Source organism: Anneissia japonica, unplaced genomic scaffold (genome assembly GCF_011630105.1).
Source record: "Anneissia japonica isolate Jap-2015-1 unplaced genomic scaffold, ASM1163010v1 scaffold6792_len961167_cov158, whole genome shotgun sequence".
Taxonomy (NCBI): Eukaryota; Metazoa; Echinodermata; class Crinoidea; order Comatulida; family Comatulidae; genus Anneissia; species Anneissia japonica.
The window spans coordinates 782,478-805,593 of record NW_022701523.1 but is presented as its reverse complement, the minus strand read 5'-3'; the positions used below and the strand labels follow the sequence as shown (position 1 = coordinate 805,593).

The 23,116-nt window shown below is 33.9% G+C and overlaps 1 protein-coding gene across 1 annotated transcript; it reads right to left on the bottom strand.

Moving 5' to 3' along the window:
• Positions 1–5,998: 5,998 nt before the first annotated feature.
• Positions 5,999–22,030, bottom strand: LOC117103579 (vacuolar protein-sorting-associated protein 36-like). Its single transcript, XM_033244162.1, has 11 exons — positions 21,819–22,030; positions 18,127–18,195; positions 17,159–17,229; positions 15,674–15,788; positions 14,814–14,888; positions 13,861–13,977; positions 11,957–12,034; positions 10,906–11,106; positions 9,457–9,521; positions 7,421–7,497; positions 5,999–6,611 (listed from the first exon to the last, which is right to left on the bottom strand). Exons 1-10 carry the CDS (start codon positions 21,912–21,914, stop codon positions 7,431–7,433), a joined length of 954 nt encoding a protein of 317 aa, XP_033100053.1. The 5' UTR covers positions 21,915–22,030; the 3' UTR covers positions 5,999–6,611; positions 7,421–7,430.
• Between the last annotated feature and the right edge of the window lie 1,086 nt (positions 22,031–23,116).

Here is a 23,116-nt window from a genome sequence, read left to right as displayed (position 1 = left end):
AACGGGGTCCTCCCCCATCAAAATTTTTAATTTTATTTATTTATTCTTTTTCATTTATTTTATTAAATAGTTAGTAGATATTTTTTGCATTATCTAAATCATGTTTTACTTTGAATATCAATGCACCAGCAAACAACCCAAGGGTAATATTTGGCTTTAGCAAAATAAAAAAAAATAAAAAAAAAAGCCTCCCTCCCTCCCTCATCACTTTTCCTGCCCAGATAGGGTGATAAAATAATCATATTTTTTATAGGGCCTAATAATAACAAAGCCCGACACTCACTGACCCCGACGGTCGTCGGCCGATGGCCCATGACGAACGCAACGCACCGACGTTTTTTTGTAATGACAATACGTTCAGACCGCCACCGACAATCAGCAGACGACGTCGCGTCGTCTGGCACTCACATGAGTGGAGCCGAAGTCCTCGTACGACCGTCGTACGTCGCTAAGGGGGGGGGGGGTATATTAAATCGCTTGCTAAATGCAGGGTGGCAGATATTGGCAGATAAACTTGGCATTAACGTAAAGCTTGGGCTCTGCCAGAAATGTTGATGTCAAAAGCATGACGAAAATCGCCAGCAATTCTAAATTTTAAGTTGGTTTTATGAAAAAATGTTTTAAAGCGTTTTTGGCTCATATTTAGTGTCCTTTATTCTAAAAATATACCAATAATATCTTTTTTTATTTTACTATCTAATTTAGTTAACAATAGGTAAATACAACAAGAAGTATCAAGTTGACTGTTTCATCTAAGTAAAGTCATAGGGAGTTTTTCAAAACTGTCAATTTTATCATTTTACGAGTAAAATACAACTTTTTCATGTTTACATGGTTATATCACACTATGAAAATTCACTAAATATGAAATTATTGGTGGATTAATATAATTTAGGATGTTCTCGACCTTTAAACAACCTTTAAAAGTTGAAGTTGTCACATTACCTATTTTCGACTTTTGGCACACTTTGAATTGATTCTGGCCCACTGTGCAACGGCTTAGACGTCTCAATCGAAAAAGGGAGCGCTATTAAAACTTGTTTCCCATATGAGTTTATTCAATTCACAATAATACATACATATTAATTAACAAATGTAAACACTTCAGCATAAATCGTAGGATTACTCAAACATAGGCAAACGCAAAGAGGTATTATAAGATTACATTAAAAAAGAGATTTCAAACAAAAGCATCATTGTTAATGCAATTAAAAATTTAAATCTTTTCCTAATTTCCATTCCTACCTACAACAATCCGAAAGCAATCCACCCCGCCAGCAACACCCCGCCTCCACAACCGGCGCATCAGCCGACGAATCCAAACCTTAGTCTCTATGACCAGTCAATCGTAAGGACGCCTTCTACAAATGATTTCATGGTACGACATAGCCAGACGGAACTCGACCAGAGAAAGCCCCAGTGTGGAAGAGAAGCCCCAGCAACAAAGCAAACCGAATCCGGATCTCGCCAAGAAGGAAACACTGTTATGATTATAAATACTGTAGGTCATTATTAATATCTATAGTAATTAAAATCATAACAAGAAACCTAAATAATTATATATTTTTTTAATGAACTTTACACATACACACAGAAGAAGAAAATGCATTTCAGCCCTCCAGCTGACACATAATAAGAGCAGCGATGCGAATTTATATTTATTGATTTATTTATACATGATAACACATCAGAAGGGTTTAACAACCTGTTTTACATATCGTCCTGTTTTGCGATACAAAACTGCAATTATGTAAAATATTTATATACCGGGGACCACGAGATACGGTTCAGCGGCACACAGTGGCTACTAGCAGTTTAATCGCCTGAGCTAAGCTGCTCTCTCTCATGCTCGCAGCCATGTGGCAGTTGGGAAGATCAATACATTTAGAAGGGGTACTTTAGTGCAGGGCTGATTAGTTTTGAGAGATCTTTGTAGATCAGTAAATTTTCTCCTTGTTGGGTAACTTTTTTTATTTCTTTGTAGCCTTGGAGTTATTTCTGTTAGGCCTTATTGAAAAAGCGAGTTTCAACATCTGATGTCTGTTCTTTCATTTTTGCGGAGAAAGACCACCTTTTTCACTTTGTCCTTTGGATATAGGCCTACTAAATGATTTCTTATATTTGTTCTGTGGGATGAATGAGTTAACATTATATGTGCAGAGGACTCTCCTGAATCTTTCTGATAGCTCAGGTACATTCGGGATCCTCAAACTTCCCTTCTCCGTTTCTTATGGGTTTTTTTCTCACCTGTTTTTCTGTCTTCTTCAGTATCTTGTTAATAATCGACCAGTTGGAGTAATTAGATAGGCCTATGTTAAGAACTAATCTCATTTGATTCCGAAATGATATTGAATTGTTTGACATTCTGTCGTGAATTCCATATTTTTTGTTGGATCAATGGTGTTGAGGTGTTGATGATAATGCACATTTTCACTATTGACATACAAGAAAAAACGAAGACACCATCTACCCAAGCCAATTAGCTATATATTATCCAATCACAGCCTCTTTGATTCGTTTATCCAATGACAGCCTACCCAAGAATAATCTGAAAACTCAACCAGCTTTAAAATGCCATCATTACAGCTCCTTACAGCTAGGTGGCGGATACAGGAATTCCAAATAAAGGGGCCCAGTGAGAGGGACGTTTGGTGGAGGGGTCTGTGCCACCTCATCTCCACCATGGTTGGAGCTAAGGTACAAAACTTAGTGCACTATGACACCTTTAGCACTCTTAGACTTACATTTTATTAATAGTTTTCTTTCTCATTTTCCCCTTCAATTTTCAATAATTTAGGGTGCTCGGATGGGCTGGGCTCCCTTGAATCTGCGCACTTCAGCTCTTAATCATTCTTGCCCTCCCAAAAAAAAAAAAAAAACGGAACAGAGTAGGCCTACTACCAATCGAATTCTTGGGACATCATAATCCAAACGGTTCCTCTCAAATCAAACACCTGGTTCATCAATTTAGATTTGCAGCATGGTGTACCGAATGCAAATACAAATGTAATAATAAAAGTATTGGACTTATGAAGGATCATGAAGCCGTACAGTTCTCACTGCCATCAGATAGATAAAACTACACCAATATTGATACTAATGATACTAACCCGTACTTTATTTATTAACACGTTCAAAGCACTAAAACAGCCAATGTTTACAATGTGAAAGGGTCGGGACGTCCACTTTCTAGATCATGCACTAAAATACCTTTTATATTCGATATGTCCAGCAACTAACTAATTGATTGCATCGCAACGGAAGCCATCAGATAGATAAAACTACACCCATATTGATACTAATGACCCGTACTTTATTTATTAATACATTTAAAGCACTAAAACAGCCAATGTTTACAATGTGAAAGGGTCAGGACGTCAACTTTCTAGATCATGCACTAAAATACATATTTTATATTCGATATGCCCAGCAACTAACTGATTGCATCGCAACGGAAGTGAGGATCGGCACGGTCGAATGTGCGGCTATTGTTAATGGTATCTATTAATATACTTAAAAACCTCTCTTTCATTATTCACGATTCAAGTGTTTGCACATTAACAAAAGCAGTCAGACACGCACTAGACGAATGTTTCAGTTGATGTATTATATACAGACTGATTAATGTAGTCTGAGTATGTTTACAAGTAGGCCTATAATGTATTACAAAATGGTAGCTTCTACAGAGGGCGATATTTATAAAAATGAAATTTTTTTAATGTTTGCATTATTTTCAGTACAACTTTGCAATAAATTAAAAGAATTATAATAATAACAATACTGATAATAGGTCGATTTATAAAGCGTAAAGGAAAACTTAAAGAAAAGCAGAAAAAAATAATAATCAGGAGATTTGGGGGGGGGGGGGGAGAGAAAAAGAACAGACTATCCAAACATAAACCAAAAGCGGAAAATAACAAATACAGACTTGTGCAGGGACCCAAAACCATTGCACCGTTTTCATGCAATTTGGGAACAATAAAGAGCACAACATCATTACTCACAGGCGATATTATAATGTATAGTTAGTTAGTTCTTGATTGTCTCTTAAATGTTAACAATATCAAGAAAGTAGAAATAGAAAATAAACACTTTTTGCAATGTTATGAAACAGAAAAATAAGGCCAGAACAAATCTGTACCGGATCACCAGCCAACAAGCTGATGTGAATACCAAGAAACCCCCACCACCCCTCCCCCCCCCCACACACAAAAAGATTATTTTAAATACTTAAAAGTATTAAACAAAATCATAGTGGCGCTGGGGTGGTCTAGACCCTTCGTCTGTGTAAGTGCTCCTCTAGGCCCCATCTACTTCGAATTCCTCGATCCGCCACTGTCTACTCTATGCAAATGAATATGGGAACGTATATCTCCGTATATTTTACGAGTTTTTTTTATCATTCTAATCTTCAATTGCATCCAAGTTAAATCAATAAATAGAAGAGCACAGTCCAGTTTAAAAATAAGTCACTCCCCTTGATACTAAAAATAGTATCTATCATTCTCGACTAAGGAACTGTATCGTAATGAAAATAGATGAACAAACAAACCGTGCTAGGTTCTGGTTATACTGCAACGTATATCTCCGTATATTTTACGACTTTTTTTTATCATTCTAAAGCTTCAATTGCATTCAAGTTAAATCAATAAATAGACGAGCACAGTCCAGTTTAAATATAAGTCACTCCCCTTGATACTAAAAATAGTATCTATCATTCTCGACTAAGGAACTGTATCGTAATGAAAATAGACGAACAAACAAACCGTGCTAGGTTCTGGGTCCACTGGAACAAACAAACCGTGCTAGGTTCTGGTTCTACTTGTTAAATAAAGACAATCAGACGTGTTTAAGCATTACTTTTTTTTATTTCATACACCAAGTATTCAACTTAAATATTAGAATATATTTTGTCTAGTTTAGTATTAAAGTAAATCTTTAATGCGTTTGCGTAATTGAGGAGAAAATATTAATATTTTCCTAAATTTTACACATAAACATGCAAATAACTCAAATTAAAAAGAGAACAATTCAAGTATTGTATTCACTACTGTATATGACCAATAACAGCTTGAGTTACTGGTAAATTGAGCGGAAACGTTGGTTCCTCTGCTTTTCTGGTTAATGTACAGCTCCAGTCGGCAACCCATGGGTTGCGTCCTAAGTTTGTGTCGTGAATAAGTTTTAAGGTCGGCAGATCCCATGTAGATCTTAAAAATCAGAAGATTCCCGTTAAAACATGGAAACAAAACATTTCTTTAAAATAAAATAATTTGATAAAATGTGGGCTACTGTCTTCAATTTGTGTTAATGTTTGGCTGTTGTCATCCGATTTACGAATTGATGAGCTTGATAAAATCGTTGTGCATGCGCCGGCAGTGTGTACTATCTTAGCTTAGTCATCGAGCCGTTCTTACCGCTTCAAGCAATACATCAAAAGTGGTTTCATAATGTTTATATTTCAAAAAACCGTACACATAAATATTTGCATTGGTTATATTAATAGTTTTAGAAATTTTACAGTGTTGTCACTCGTTCACATCCTCGGCTCCGTATTTTGTTTACTCTTGAGGCAACTTCTGCTTTAGCGCCTGCTAAATTAGAGGTCCGTATGAAATCACAAACTTGACAAAAGTGCTAGCAACCGATGTCAAATTAACTCGGTCATATCATTACAATGGAAATCAACATAGGAGAATAGATTCAAATGCTGCTTTAGGCAAATTACTTTCTTGAATAAGTACGATTATACTGTTGTTAGGAGACACTACCAACTGATCTCCCTTGAATCCACAACACCATTGTTTGTTAGTGTTGAAACATTGCTAGACAAATAATTTACAAGAAATATTCTAACTTTTTTTGTAAAAAATTCTGAATGCAATAGTGACCTAAGCACGATTTTTCAGAATCTGTAGTGACACAGGTTTCCTTCGCACATTTCACTCACAAAACAAATAAGAGTGGAGAAACGACAAACATGTTATCAAGCCTGACGTTCAAAACCTTTGTAAATGCAGTATTAGTTTATTCACTTTATTTGAACATCTTTATGGAACTATCCATCAAGTTAATGCGTTATTGTTTGTCACCATTTTTATTTTTTTTTACAATTGAAGATTGTGCGCGAGTTGAATAGCTTGATGCTTAAGATAATTGCCTTCCAATCACACAACCCTAAATTCAATTCATGTAATGGTAACAGGATATTCAACAACACTCTCTAAACCTCATAATGAAACGTATATAGAGAATTTTGTATGAATGCTTTTCTTGTAAACGTAATAATTATGATGATATAATTGTCACTTAGTAAACCACTTAGAAAAGTGAAAATTTAACTGTTTGGCATATTCTTATCCATTGTGTCTAAAGTTAAATAAAAAATTCATCTAATGTTATAACAACAGTTAAAATCATATTAATAAAAAAAATTAAATAACAATAATAATACCATTTTTAAAAATTAAAAAAACGCCACCTATGTTTTAAAAATCAATGGAGAAAATAATCAGCTGGGAGCTAATGTTAAAAATTTGTTGGGATAAAATCTCAGTCCTTCAACTGTTTCATCACGACAAGCCTTACTAGAGTCTTCAGCTGCAAGTAACCTAGAAAAGACAAAAGTTACGAAAAATATTAGAAAAAATATATTTCCTTTGTTTGTAATGATATAGGTATCATTGGGTGCTAAAAATCTGGTAATCTTTCTGAATATCTGTTTTTGCTTATTAGGTTCCCTAATAATGTCAGAGGCTGGTTCTGGGGGAGGCCTGTTGGCATTGACTTTCACATATCTTTAATTTTAAAATATATGATAAAAAGAAAAACAATAAAGTCTGAAAGTGCCATTTTTAGCCATCTAGAGGTGTCATTGCCAAAAGAAAATGACTTCAACTGTCTTCTGATGTACAGTAACTTCAGCTGCAAGAAAAACTGATTCTATACAAGGGTGGATCGGGGGGGGAGGAGGGAGGAGAGCAGGCAGGCCCCGGACTAAAAATTTGGAAAGTAAAAAAAAAAAAAAATCAAAATAAAGGAAAAAAAAATGATCGCCGAAAATGAGTCAGAGGTTATTTTTGGGCGTCGGTAACAACAATTTTTCAGGGGCATGTCCCATTGGGTGGTGTTATCTCAATTATCCCAATTTCTGACATCTGGATCCGCCCCTGCTGTAGCATGACATGCTCTGAAGGAGGGACTTCACAGTGGAGTATCTATTAGCTGTATCACACAGCCTCAGTTGAAGTTTGCGCCCCAAACAATTAAAAAATACACAATCAAGTACAGAAAAATCACCTATCACCTCATTCCTCCAGTTGTTACCACAGCCATCAGCTCACCTGCCCCAACTAAATGTCAATACTCATAGATAACTAGCTAATGGAACTACACTGTACTGTACTGTAGAATATCTCACCTGGACTTCGCTAGTGATATGGATATGCCGATAAGCTTTGATAATTCATCAGCAGAGAGAGATTCATGCTGCTCCAGCTAATGAGAACAGAAAATGATCCGTATTATAATTTGTATCTAAATCACCATCATTGTAATCACTTAATCATAGTAACTAAAAATTGCAGTAGCATTTTAAAAACTATATCTTCTCATGAAGACTCCTCAAGCAACTCAATTACTAAATAATACAACAACTAAATAAATTTTAAATATTTTTTCGAGGGGCCTATAAGCATCGTTTTGCTTGGCCTCTATACCCATGAGGATTAGATTACACAAGAATCTCTTGGGAAACAAGTAAACAAGTAAACATTGAGACTATTGTTTATTGTATTAAAATGATTATAATCACTGTTTTATTTAATTAACGTAATCAATAAACGAATGAAATCATAGTAATCAATGTTATCAATATAATTATTGTAATGTTTGTAATTATTGTTTAAGTTAGTGTAATCAGCATAATCACTGTAATAATAATAGAATCAATATAATCATATTTAATCATTTTAATCATTGTTATTGTATAATGACTAAAATGATTGTGATTATTGTATATATTGTAATAATTTTAATCAATGCAATACATAAGACAACTAGAAAAGCTCCTTTTACATTACACAATAAAAGCAAAGCCTAACTATGGTGTGATTTTTCTCTGGGAATTGATAACAACGACAGTAACAACAATGATAACATGAAGAACAACACAGGTAAAAACAATAGCCTCCCAGAGCTTCGCTCCTTTGGGGAGGCTAATAATTATCCAGAGATCACCAAGATTAGGCAAAAAAAAAATTGTTTGTTTGCCCTTCTTTTTTTTTTAAATGATAAATAGGGGCCAGTAGAAACATTTTTTTTTAAATTTATTTATTATTTCAAGATACTCATCAGATGGAATAAAAATAACCCACTGAGGCCTAGAAAGGCAATATCTTACATCAGACAACTTTAAACTAATTTCTAGGGCATCTGGCAAAAAAAAAAATAAATAAATAATTTACTCACATTTTGTTTAATTTGTAAAGAAAAAAGCTAAAAAAAAAGTTTTTTAAATTTGTTTGTTTTTCCACAATTTTTTCTAGTGAGTTAGGGGATGGTGGAGGAGGGCAAACACACATTTTTTTTTGTTTGGCCCTAGCTTGACAGGGGCCTAATGTCCAATGAAACAGGTGGCCGGGAACAGTTCTCTCTTACAAGGCCCATGGGATCCTGGCCAGTACTACCCCTGTAATACTGTAATACCTGTCTCTTATACACATCTAGATGTGTATAAGAGACAGCCATCATCATGAGTTATTTACAATCATACACTTAAAATGTCAGAATGACACTTCAAGATACTGTATCCCAACACAATTTGTCTGAACTTGGCATAGTCTCCCAGCAGACCTTACAGTAGGAACTTTTTTGTTGTTTTGCTCATGTCTTGTTTTATTAGTTTCAACTCTGTCTCTTATACACATCTTGATGTGTATAAGAGACAGCACTGGACCCTATATTAAACTTTCAAGTTATAAAATTGAATGCTAATGATAATTGCAACAGATTTGGAAATTTTATTCAAATTTGAATATATTTAAACTACCGTCTCTCGAAATTTCTGGTGTTCTTGCTTGCTAATACTGCATTTGTTTGTACCTCAAAATGACCTTGGTTCAATGCAAATATATACCATGGGCGCATTGCTAAGTGGTGAAGACAGATTTTTTTTTATGCGTAAGCTGCGTGTTTGTTAGTATAGAGCCTGTCTCTTATACACATCTAGATGTGTATAAGAGACAGATCTAATACAGATGCTCATTAAAATAAAGAATGATTAAAATAAAGAATGATGGTGTTGATCAGAGCATATTAACAAAAATTATTTGAAAGTGTTCCATTGGCGGGAAACCTGCAATCTCTTGTCAAAGCGAGTTTCATACAACTACACCACAAAGGCCTCATGGTATATCAAACATACACACACCCCCTACTTGTTTATACTTTTATTACCTTAATGGACACTTGAGATAATCAAACTGCTTGCAAGCATCTACCAGGTCATCAGGAGACAATAACTGCAACAAAAGAAGATAGAAAACAAACATGATGGAAAACTCCTTGAGTAATCATTTTATTTACATACAATTCAATAATCTAATTGTTTATAAAAAGCTGATAGAGGGCAGTATATGACACCTTGGAGTGGAGTTGAATAGCTTAGTGGTTAAGATGATTGTCTTCTAATTCCAGGGTCATGTGTTCAATTCTTGTCACTACAGGACTTTTTCACACGACTAAAAATAACTGCATTCCCTAAGCCTCATTTAGAGTCTTCGCTGATAAAAGCATCATGTTATTTCATAATTTTAAGAGGGCCCTTGAATATCAGCTGACCTTCTATGATTTGCTGGATGGGTAATTCTCTATTAAATATCCTTAAAAAACAACACCTAGTAAGGGCTAGCATCATACTTGTTTCCTGAAGAGCAACTGCTGGACAATAAAAAAATTGCAAGTATGTTCACTAAATTAATATGATATAAGTTGTAGTGATTTACATTTTTTGTTAATGCCATAACATTCCCCCTTTCTGTACCCCTTACCCAATTACCGCACATACTCATATAAGGTGACCGTTGTAAAAGACGATCTCAGAGTTTGAGATGATTTTTGTATGACAGGCGGCGTATAAGACGCCTCCCTGTTTCATCATCAGAATTCCTAATTTTTTTCTGCTTTTATTGTCTTGATACTACATCTAGCTGGCTAAAAACTTTAAAAAACAATATTATTTTATGAATTTTTAAATGTTAATAACAATCTTATTTTCCATATTTAAAATTGCATTCATTCATACTAACATTTAGTAGCTTCATTGCAGTAGTAAATTCGTATGATACAGACGATCCGCACACAAGACGAATATGATTTACGAAAATTTGCTATTTTGCGCGTATAAAGGCCAACTCAGACAGCGTCGGCCGACACAGCCCGACCCGATTTATCGTCGGGGACAGTCTTAAGCCGTCGTGAGAAATATTAAACATGTTTAATATTCTAGTCTGAGTTGGCCTTAAGACAACCCCGTTTTTCGATCGTAATTTGCTATTTTAAGCCTTGTCTTATACGCGAGTATTATACCATTTTCTATCTATCTTGATTTTATATCTTGCCTGTGTGAAGTCGAATAAATAAAAAATAAATACTGTAAATAAATTATCCTTTTTCCTGCCTTTAGTGATTCCTCATATCAAATGGTACAATCTCTACCTGGCTCTGAGAATTGACTGAGGAAAAACATTCCGCTCAAATAGTTAAGGAGTCACTTTATAACACCTAATTTTGCAAGCTAACTCCCCCTTCACTAAATTCCCCAGTTCCCCTTTGCATCCTCCATCTCTCCCCAGCCCCCACATCATTATCCCTATTCAAAGATATGACACTACCCACTTTCCTTACCTCCATACCCCTTGCTCTGTTTATCCTACAATAAACATCTGTTAAGGCCATCATGCCACCACTCTCCTCTATTGGTTGTTTGAGAAACTCTGAGAGCTGCTTTGCAAGTTCTATGTGGTAATTTGAGCCCGAACCATGTGTTTCCCTTGTTACAGGGTTAGATATACCGAGACTCAGTAGGTACGACTTAAATTGGATAGTCTAGAAAATAAAAATATATCAAACTTCGAGTAAATAATAATTTTTCCAAGTTTATAATTTTGATTATTATGAAACTGATGATCATTTAATGATTTCTCCAGATTATCAAGTTTTCTTTGACAACAAAATTGTTGTTCGAAGTTTAAAAGTTCAAAGTTTAAAGTAATTTTATTGACAATAATACAACAAATAAAATTGAAATTTGATTTCCTCGGATACACAGAAAGCACAATCAAGAAAGACATCAAAGTCATAAAAAATTAATCAGAACAAGAGCAAACACAAAACATTTATTTTTTAACCAGAAAAGATAAATTACATCAGAGTAAACAAAGTTAAAAATTAAAAAGTAAAAATATCAATGTCCAGTTAGATTCTATTCTAAATTTACAAAATTCCAGAGAATAACAGCAAAAAAAAAAAAATAATAATAAAAACCTTAATACAACATTTTTTTTAGAAAAAGAAAAAGTTTCCTCATAACTCCACCTAAACAATTTTTTTCTATGCTATACTACATTATTTACGTTTTGAATGCTATTGGTCACGCGGTTATTTTCGTCATTGTCATATTTATTTAATTTCGTTATCCTCACATTGCAAACACCGACTGAAAAACTAAGACTATACATTTTGTAACATCTTGGAAAATCGACTGAGAATGGAACATGAAAATATGTTCCAACACAGTGACCCTTGTTACAAGTGGAATAAGAAGATGAAATTATATTTGTAAACCTAGAGTATATAAAATATAATAATAGAAATGGAAATTTATAGTAGGGTTGTTATTAATGTCTGTTTACAATTAAGCAGTTTCTTATACATGTGCTACTCATCTAATGATTACCTCATTTTCTGTGATGCTACCTTGTCGCTCCTTAATTTTGTTGGATATTGTCTTTGATAAGTTGACCATTTCCTTTGCCTGTAAAGAAAAGATGTTGAAATACTACAGAGTTTAAAAACACTGTATAAACAAATTTGAAATATATATGTACTACCATTGGGCACAAAATGTGTCAGAGGTCAAATGTGTATAGATTTAACACTGAGGGCCAAACGCGAAGTTAGATGGTAAAAATTTGGTATTTCCACTGTACTGTACGGAATGGTATAGCCTGAGAACTGCACTTTGCCCACCTGTTACAATATGCATCAATTTAAAAAATGTTCAATAACATAATTATGATATTAATATAATAAGCTAATATAATGATCTATTGCTAATCCATTCTGAGATCAGCTAATTGGATACATAAACAAAGCCGTATTGCAACAAGTGCAGCATTCTATGGCTCTATTTAATTTTCATTTTATTTCAATGTTTTACCTCAAAATCAAATCAACATCAAAATTAAATCAACATGCAAAATAAAGTAAATAAGTAGAATAAAAGTGAAATATAAAAGCGGTTTTAAAATAAAGTTAACTTATGTGTCAATAAAAATGAAAAAGTGTTAAGCAAGATAGGCAAATGAAAACTACAAATGCCTTAAAGCATGGTATCCTTAAAATTGAGTAACCAAATGTGTAGTAGATGATTAAAAGGAATATAAAGAATAAATAAGTAAAAAACAAATAAATGCATGAAAACCGGAAATAAAGAAATATAAAATAAATGCAAATTAAATAAGTAAATAAATTACTGCTAGATCAATATATTTACATCAGAACATCACAATGCTGTAGTTTTAAATTGACAATAATTTAAAGAAACAACAATCAAAATCGTAATTTACACAATAAAATTTTAGATTCTTATATTTTATTTCAATTTTTTATGGTTTTTTTAAATATTTTATTAAAATTGTGTATACTGCATTTTACTGGTGAAACTAGCTTAACAAGTTTGATTGACTGGGTAGAAAGGCTATAAACCCAGGAGATGCCTCCCTTCCCACCAAAAAGGACGAATTTATGCGCGTACCACAAAAAGCACATGGCTATGTTTGTACATTGTCGTTTTGTGAGACTTTGTTGCTAAAGTTCCCACAAAACTAGTCAACAAAACATTTGAGGGATAACACATGTGTTTGTGAGAAATGTGTACTCATACTACGACTTATAACCCAAAACCCTGTTCTGATTAATCAGTTGCAACCTCCAGAAAGGTCCATTCAACAAACTTTAAGTAAAGACCTCTAAGTTTCAGCACACACAAAGTGCTTAACCCCAGCATAGCCAAGTAAGTTAACAGGGGCGGATCTGGGTTGAAAATTACGGGGGGATCAAAATGTTTCCAAAAAGCCCCAAAAAAAGGGGGTGGGGGTTTTCCCCCCGCAAAATCTTGATTCCTAGCTGGCGGAAATGAGCTTTCCTGACTTCTGAAGCGTTCAAAATTTACCCCTCTTGAAAATGGTCAGGTAAATTTTTCTCATGCTTATTATAGTAAATAGGCCTATTAAGTGTGTACCTACTTATATATATATATAGAAAAAAAAATTGAGTATTTCATACATGTTCTTTTTTTTCTATGAATCGATGAACCCCAAAAAGAAAGGTGGGTCGGTGGTCCTCCCCACAGGGAAAATTTGGAACCCTAGAGTGCGGGAAATGAGCTTTCCTAATTTTCCTATCGTAATTTCAGCTCATAAATCCTGAAAAAAAGGTGGAGGTCTAGAAATTTTTTTTTACTTTATTTATTATTTTTATATTTTTAAATTTTTTTTTTTTTATTTTTTTTTTTTTGCTCAAGGGGGCTCAGAACCCTGCCAGATCCAGATCTGCCAATGACAGCACTGATTTAATTACCTTATCCATCAGTTTATTGAGATCTTCAAATGCTTTTGAGATGGTGCTGTCTGTTTCCTTGCGCTTTTCTTCTATCCGGCGCTCAATGCCCACAATTCCAGCTCGGATTTCCTTTGGCTGACAAAAAAATGGTTACAGCACAAATTATCTAGTAGAATGGTATGTGTACCTTTGCTTTTTGTAAATTGTTTTAAATGCTTATCCCTTAAACTAATTAGATTTTAAAAGAGAATTTAAGTAATTTTTATTTAGTAAGGTTACTAGTTAAAAACCATTTTAATATTGGATTTTTATATTAATTTTATTAAACCAAAACCTTTATCCACACAATTTTATATCATGAAATTTTTAATCCATACCTTTTATTGACTCAATTTTATAGGAATCGGTGTGTTTGTTTCTGTCATCTTGGTTTTTGTGTACAGACCTCAATGGAAATAAGTCTTTAAGGCTTTCTTGAGTTATCTTAGGTATTTCGCAATAATAGTACTGTATATTGTTCTTAAATTTTCTTGTTATTGTATTTTATGTGAGTTTCCAAATAAATTCAATCAATCAATCAAGCAATTTGTTAAATTCATCATTCATTACCAAAGGAGTCTCACATTTTATGTGTGCATATTACCAGATTGTGAGATTGTGAACTCTGACATTCACTATATGCTTGCCATAAAAAAAACCAGAGTACTGTTGCTAAATTAAACAGAATAATTAGCATAAAAATGTGCCAGTATTGTATATTTTAGTATAGAGAAGCCGTAAAACTGTTGCATATAACTTTGGAAAATTTATTATGTTGATTCCAGTGAATCACCTATCATTTTTAAAGTTTATATTGTTAAGAATATGGATTAAAAGTTTAATTTTCTTGTTTTGGTCACTATAAATGCTGGTTTCGGCATGACAAGCTCCATTTTAGATGTAATCAGGGCAGAAGAAAACATTCAACTAACTTTGACGGCCACCGTGGCAGGTTGCGCATGCTCCCATCGTTTACGGCGAAGCTCTTCACTTAAACACCTAAAAAACTAGAAATTAAAAGTACAAAAGCAAAAACAAATTATTAGTACAAAATTGAGTACTGATAATAAAAATAGCTACTGTAAGATTTGACAAAAAACTAATACCCAACAAAATTATCTTCCATTGGCACCTGGTATTGGTACCTGTTTGTATATCTGGTATTAGTATCTAGTATTAGTACCTGGTATGTGTACTTAGTATTAGTATCTGGTATTGATACCTGCTACTGTATGTGCATCTGGTATCTGTTACAGGTATCTGTTATGTGTATCTGGTAAGTGTACCTATCTGGTATTGTTACTTGTTATGTGTATCTGGCATGTCTACCTGGTATTAGTATCTGGTATTGGTACCTGATATGTGTATCTGTTATCTGTTATGTGTATCTGGTATGTGTACCTGGTATTAGTATCTGGTATTGTTACCTAGCATGTGTGCCTGGTATGCAAGGCTGGAAAAAGTGCGCTACCGTGCGCATTTTTGGGAAAAACGAAATAGAAATAAACTGGTAGACTATATAGTTTACAGATAATATTTGGTACTTGAGGCATTTTATTGAGGTAATTTTCATGGTAGGAGGCATACAACAATTTTTTCCAGGCCTGCAGAAATTAATAGCTTATGAAAAAATGTTGCAATAAAGTTGGATTAAATACAATCCATGACTAGGAATACACTACAGAGCGTAGAAGAAGTAAATTTACGACCCTGCAGTATACATGAAGAAGAAGAAAGTGCCATGCACTAAGGACATAGATTTGAAATGTATCTTTACAAATATTCTGTTTACCTCAGTCTCTCCAGCTTCCTTAAAACCAAATCTTATATTAGAATGCGCACTGCTCATCGAGGGGCCAACAGGCTTGCCCGGCTGGGGTGGCAACAAGTGTAAAACAATCTTTTGACTGAAAACCAAAAAGAGACAAGTAATCGATACATTACTTTACAATCTTGATGTGTAAGGATGCCAAAGGAGCAAGGGTGCCCCCTGTATTTAGTGCCACAACTGCAAAAAATATGTTCTGAAATGTTGTGGACCCTTCAATTTGCATTATCCCTATTTTAAAAATTTCGGAAGTTTGAGTTAGGGGGGTAGGGGGGAGTGTGGTTGATGTTTAAAGTAAAGGGTCGTAGGTCACAAAATGAAGTAATGGGACTTGATGATTAAAGTGAAGAGTTGTAGGTCGCAAAATGAGGTGATTTTTGTACTTCTGACATTTACAATGGAGGGGGGATTGAGCAACTGGGGAAGCACAAGCTTTTATTTTTAGGGGGGGGAAGGGTCCGCTAGATACGCCACTGGTAGCCACATATGCAAGCATTGTTGATTTATGTGTCCCTATGTGTATCCTTATTAGGGCAATCTACTTCAGCTAGTTTGCTGTCCCTGATTAACCTGAATATACTATATTTACTGACAAAAGGTTGTGAGACAATTTAATATCTTGAGGGTCATTCTGGCTCAAATCAACCACCATATGCCCATGTGACCACCATTGAATTTTCCTGAAAAGAAATTCTAAAAATACCTTGATATGCCATAAGAAAGAATCCAAAATTAACGCTGCAATTTCCAAGCGGTTTTTAATTTATGACCTTTCAAAATCTAGGTACCACGCCCTCTTTTTTATTCCGGTAACAGCTCTTTTAACATTGTACGGTTTTTACGAAGCTATATCTCCAGAAATAACGAAGATTATTTTTTTTATGAAAAAGGGGGCGTGATACGTAAATTTCAAAAGGTTGTAACTTAAAAACCGCTTGAAAATTGGAGCTGAAATTTTGGATTCTTTCTTTTGACATATCAGGGTATTTTTAGAATTTTTTTAAAGAAAAATTCAAGAGGGGGTCACATGGGAACTTAAAAATTTCTGGATGATTTGAGCCAGAATGACCCTTGATTCTGTTTGGTTGTTGTAACTGTAAATTTCAAAGGTGGTCAACAAACCATTTTACATTCAATACGGCAACGTCTTCCAATGGCGTATCCAAGATTTTGAAACAGTGGGTGTTTAATAGTATTACATAGATCTACAGTCATGAACTTTATGACAGATGCAAAACTAGTTATGGAGCATAAGGATAGCTACAACATAAATTGTTATTACTATTATTTTTCCATGTTTGAACAAAACGGAGGGGATGGGGGCGCTCAGGCACTGTGAGAACCCTCTGCTTACCCCACATATCTTTTCAAATGTGGTTGTTGGACAAGGGTATAAAAAATCCCTCGTCTGATTTTGGAGTTGATGACAGTAAGATAATTTAAACTTACCTTCTCCCCCTACCTTCAGAAACTTCTTCAGCAAACAAAACCAGTGACAACGGAAGTGCTATTATACAGGACTAGAATAAGGTAAAAAAAAAAAAAATTAGTTTAGTAAAGACAAGTTTCAAAGTCTGTGCAGTCTTTTACATTCTTTAACCTGAAAATATTCAACTTTAATTTTTAACTTAACTTTTAATGTTTATTTTTTATCATTTAATCATTTGAAAATAGTGACATGATAAACTGATACTAATTGAGGAGAAAAAGTAATAAATAGGCCAAAGTTTAAAAGAGCTCTACTTAAGTGAAAAATAAATTGAAAAATTCAAACTTTGTCTAATAAAATGCATGTGCAAGCATGGTTTGAAGTCAACATACAGTAAGTGGCTCCCTTTAATTAAAGAATACTTTGGAACTGGGGTTTTCACTGGGTTTAGCAGATTTCGTCTATAATTAGAAAAAATATTATCAAAAAAATATAAGATAGGCATGTATATGGGGGCTGTAGAAATGTGGTCTATAATTGGAGGTGGTCTCTAAATTCAAACTTTGTCAAATAAAATGCATACAAGCATGATTTATAGTCAACTAATGTCTCCTATCTTCATTTGAAAAAATACTTTTGGGATTGTTGTTTTTAGTAACTTTGCTCTTTAGTTGGTACTGGTACTGGTATTTATAATGTGCCTCTTCCTTATTTTTTTCCTGGGTCATTGAATCCACATGCTAAGTGTTGCTGCTGGTAATCAGCGCAGGAGCAGACAACCCCACCAGGTACCAATTTATACTCCTGGGTAGAGAGAGAAACAATGCAGATAAAGTAAAGAGTCTTGCTCAAAGACACAAGCGAAATGCACAGCGAGGGATTGAAACCCCGACGTCGAGATTGGGAAACCAAACCGTTCCCGCTGCGCCAAACTCCTTCCGGTTATTTTATTATGAACTTTAGTTTATATGATTTGAAAATACCTCACCTGCCTTTGTGGATCTCTCCAGAAAATGTGATGACTGGATAGGACCAGCATGCCTCTTTCAAATGGTGTCTGTAAAATAGCAAACAATTGAAAATTGTCACACCGTAAGGTATTCTACATTATTCCTTTATTTCCAGTTTTTTCCACCATTTTAACAAACTTAAAAATTTGTTAGTAAACTGAAGTAATTTTACATTATCTTCAATTATTTATATTTTTTTTTATAAATGATCATTTTTAAACAGTAGACATCTTTTACGTATCGTTTTAAATGGTTAATAATAATAATAATGAGTAACATGATTATATATAGCCTTTCCAAATTAAAAAATTTCAAAATCAAGTTAAAAATTGACAAATATGTTACAATTAAAAGAGTAATACTTTTGGTTCAACTTTAGAATATTTGAATCAATAGTTTTATAAATTTTATTCTACTTATCTTTTTAAGTAATCAATTTCAAAATATCTGCATGACTTTTTTTAAACATTTTTATGTATAGTATTTTAATTGCTATTGCTTTGTGTCTTTGTATTTCCAGAGGAAAACAAAAAATCTCATCCTAAGTATCTCACTTATTAATTAGGCCAGCTACTTTTGGCCAAGGTCTATGCTTTTTCCTACCCCCAGTAACATCATCTACGCGTAACCATCACTATAGTGTTAAGTTCAATGTGTTCAATTCAGTGTGTAACTATAGGCCTTGTACTAGGCCTCTCACAATAAATACCTCCCTGTAACCATCACTGTTTGACGTTTTTGAAGTACCAGGTCAAAGCATGTATGTGATGTGCACAGACTTTCCTTGCATTTACTGTACAAAGTGTTTATTCGAGTGCCGTGGGATTTTGGTCATTTTTCCCCTCCGTATCAGTTTTCTCACAGTATTCTTGACTCAGAGACTAGCCTTGGGGGAAGGGCGCTGCTGAGTCCTGGAGGCTCAAAGGTGCACTACGGTCCGGCCCGCGGTCTAGTACGGATGCCAATACTGCCCTGCTCTGAGAAAAGGCATTAAGTACATTTTTTTCAAAATTGAGATTTTTAGCTTATGTGACTCCTGAATGTCTAATCTATCACCCTATTTTATCTAATTTCCAAAAATATGTCTTGAAATATGAAATTTTATTTTAAAATTGGGCATTATCTGCAAATTTCACTATAAATACTCTGAGGAAAGGCATTATGTGCGCGAAGCCTTACATACATGCATTGAATGCTTGACTTCACGCAAGACAGATAGTAAGTAACCAATCAGATCCTAGTATAACGAATATCTAATTAATTAGATTTGAATAATTAACAGATAATGCCTAGTTAATAGTAACTACTTTATTTCAAAGAATACTCGTAGAAAGTGCATTATCTGCTATATATTTTACGGCGTTTATTTATAATTCTGTGATTAATGCGATACTTTTGCCGAAATGATGCCAGTTACAGCACAAGACCTTTTTAGAAGTCTTTTGGAAGAGTAAGTACAATATTGTATTTTATTATGTTTCATACCTATTAAGTAGTAAATTTAGATTATTATTATTATTATTTAGTAGTATTATTTTTTGTTTTATCGACATTGTATGTTTTGTATTGTATTTATTATTAGTATTATTATTATTATTATTTATTATTATTATTATTGTTATTATCATCATTGTTATTACTCTTTAAGGCAACCAAGTGGTAAACCATGATGGACAGACACAATTTTCGCCATCGAGATCGTGCTCCACTTCGAGGAAGGGACATTGAGTAATGCAATTTTGAAATAAAAAGAGTAAATAACTATAAAAAAAATAAATAAATAAAAATGTAAAAGTCGGAGCATTGTAAATAAAACTTTTAAAATATTTTGTACTCATTTGTATAACCTATGTTGTATTGTATCATTATCATTGTAAAAATAATAGTTTACAATGCATATTATAACTTAATAAATATAAATTTATTAATTTTATATTTAAAATTAGCACACCATTTTTATACATATTTTTCTACAAGTTATTGTTAATTAACAAGTTATTATCAATGATGATGTGGATGATGATGATGTGGATGATAATGATTAAGAGGAGGAAGAGATTTAAAAATATGACATTCTAGTTACTGAAAATTTAAATAAAATAAGTTTAAAATATTTTCAATCTATCTTACCTCACCCCCCTCCCCCGACAACACCGGCTCCTTTCCCCTCCCCTAACTGCATTTTCCTCATTTACACAATTATTAAATTTATCATTTTATAATGTCAGAGTATACTAGCCCTCAATTTTTACACTAACCTTTGGATTTCATACCTATACTTCGGTTTTTAAAAATTAAATAGAAGATTTTGCAGTTTCAAGTATTTTGATATTTTTAAATACTAGTTTTCACTTTTTTGGAGCAAGATTTTTTTATAAAATATATGTTATAAATCTGTAGCTTAAATTTCATATACATACACTTTAATAAACTAATAATTAATGCATGTATATAAACAGTTTTGCAGATAATGCCCAATTTCAAAAGTATTTATCTACATTCATAGTTATAAATACTCTGAAAAAAGGCATTATCTCCATTTTGGCCCCCTCAATAATAAAATTAATCAATGAAAAGTATGTGGCAAATTTTTAAATACTATATCTAAGAAAACCATAGGTGAAAAAATTTGAAATCATTTATACTTTTCTTGGGAAAAACTCAAACGCGTTTTGCTAATTTACTCAAAACTAGGATTTTGTTACTTAATGCCTTTTCTCAGAGCAGGGCAGAATACGGTCCCTCCTGGCCTGTCACATTCTGATGGGGTCACTCACGTTTCTCGTGTTCGAATCAAGATCTGACACATTTTTCACATTAGCCTATCAAAGCTTGCTACGGACGCCAGGCAGCTTTGGTTTGTACCCACTTTATAAAAATAAGGCCTCCCATGCAATAGCAATCACGTATATATTTGTGGCTTTTTTCCTATTTATGCTATTATGCTTCCCGTCCCACAATGGACCACCTCCAAGTTTTGTTACGGCCTATTATTTAAGTAATGTCACTTTTTGTTGAGTTCACCCCATTTTACTATGGCGCCTAACAGATTTCTTAAATCCGCACCGTGACTGCCATGGCTAATTTTTTGGCAGTTTAAAAAACTGCACCAGCATCTACAGCAATCATGGTCTGTCAAGTTTATCCATCTCATTTTGTTCACGGTGGCCTGAAACGTGGCTGCCGTAGCCACCGGGAATATAGTGTAAACTTAGCATAAAACTCGAACTTGCCTACAGTATCTTCATTCAAGTTAGGGTTGGAGTGCGCCCTCACTGCCTTCTTCAGTTAGGCCTAGCCTAGGGGCCAAACAAACCGCGACCGAAATGAAGCGCGACCGAAACGAAGCGCGACCGAAATGATCTGTATTCCTAGCATAGGCCTAGGCTAGGCCTTCCGTCTTCAGCGTGTGTTTTGATACCAAATTCTCTATAAGGCGTATGATAGGCCTAAAAAAGACAATTTTAAATGATAGGGCCCAGGCCCTAGGATGGATAGGCCTGACCATGACGCTAGACTAGGCCTAGACCCTAGGCCTGCCTGGACCTAGGCGTCGGCCTAGCCAGTCAGTAACTAGCTGACGGCCTCGAATCCCACCAAAAAGGCTAGCCCTAGCCGCCTAGATAGGCTAGAGGTTGTACTGTGCTAGGTCGATAGTGGGTTTACACACCTTTTCTGACCCATCATAAATCTTCACTCCTGATTGCTGGGTCACAGTAACTTCTCCTGGTATCAGGGTACCCTTAGACCATTCGAATCGATCCATTTTGGCATTAGGCCTAGCCAGAAATATACTATTATTATGCGATCCAAAATACAAGTTTGTATTATAATGTTTTGATAATCAAGAGTTCCTAGTGAAGTGCGCCCTCACCAATCGCATTTTAGTTCACACTGTTCATCACCACCCGCCCGTGTCAACATTACTCATCATTATTATCATCATCAACCATTATCGCACCTTCAACACCATCAAAACTACTATAATCATCATAAATCATTGTCATCATCATCATGATTATCATCAACAAACATCGCCATTTGCTCATATATTTTCTGACTGAACATCGTTTTCCGGGCGCAGCTGTGGTTGTTCCCGTAAAAACTACCCTTTCACCAAAAATAAATAAATAAATAAATAAAAATAAAAATATTTAAAAAAATAAATAAATAAGTAGGTAAGTAAGTAAGCAAGAAAGCAAGCCGAGCAAGCAAGTAAGTAAGTAAGTAAGTAAGTAAGTACGGTAAGTAAGTAAGTAAGTAAGTAAATGAATAAAAAATAAATAAATAAATAAATATATTTATAACAAACAAACACTTAGAATGCATAAACATGATGTTAATAAAAAAAATGCAATTCAGCGATATTAGCATCTAATGAAAACTTGATAAATTAATGCCTTTCAAAATTAATGTGATTCAAATAGTAGGCCAATCTTTCATACTCAGCGTATCCCGTATTTACAATCATAATTTCCAAAAGCTAATGTATAGGCCCCCTAGCACTGAATTTATCCTTTGTATTCATAACATTTATTTTATTCATTTCACATATTTTTTTAAAATTTCAAAGTATCCGGCAACTCGTTTAAATATAGGCGTTGTACTTTGTTACTTCAATTTTATTTTATTATTAATCATGTGTTTTTGTTTATTGACTGCTTGTGCTATACGGTACTATACATGGAGGAACAGCGGCATCATCATGACAATGATATGAAATCCAGAACATTACAATTTTCTACCATTTTTGAAATACAGTACATTATTATCTTCGCCCCTTCTCACCTTGATTTTAAATAGGCCTATCTCATTCGTTTTTCATACATTGATTAAAATAGCTTTATAATCAAACAAGATTTTGTGGATTTAATAAACAGTTAGGCCCCATAAAAAAAATTATTAGTTTATCATCCTATCAAGACCAAAAAACTGATGAGGGAGGGAGGTTTTTTTTTTTTTTTTTTT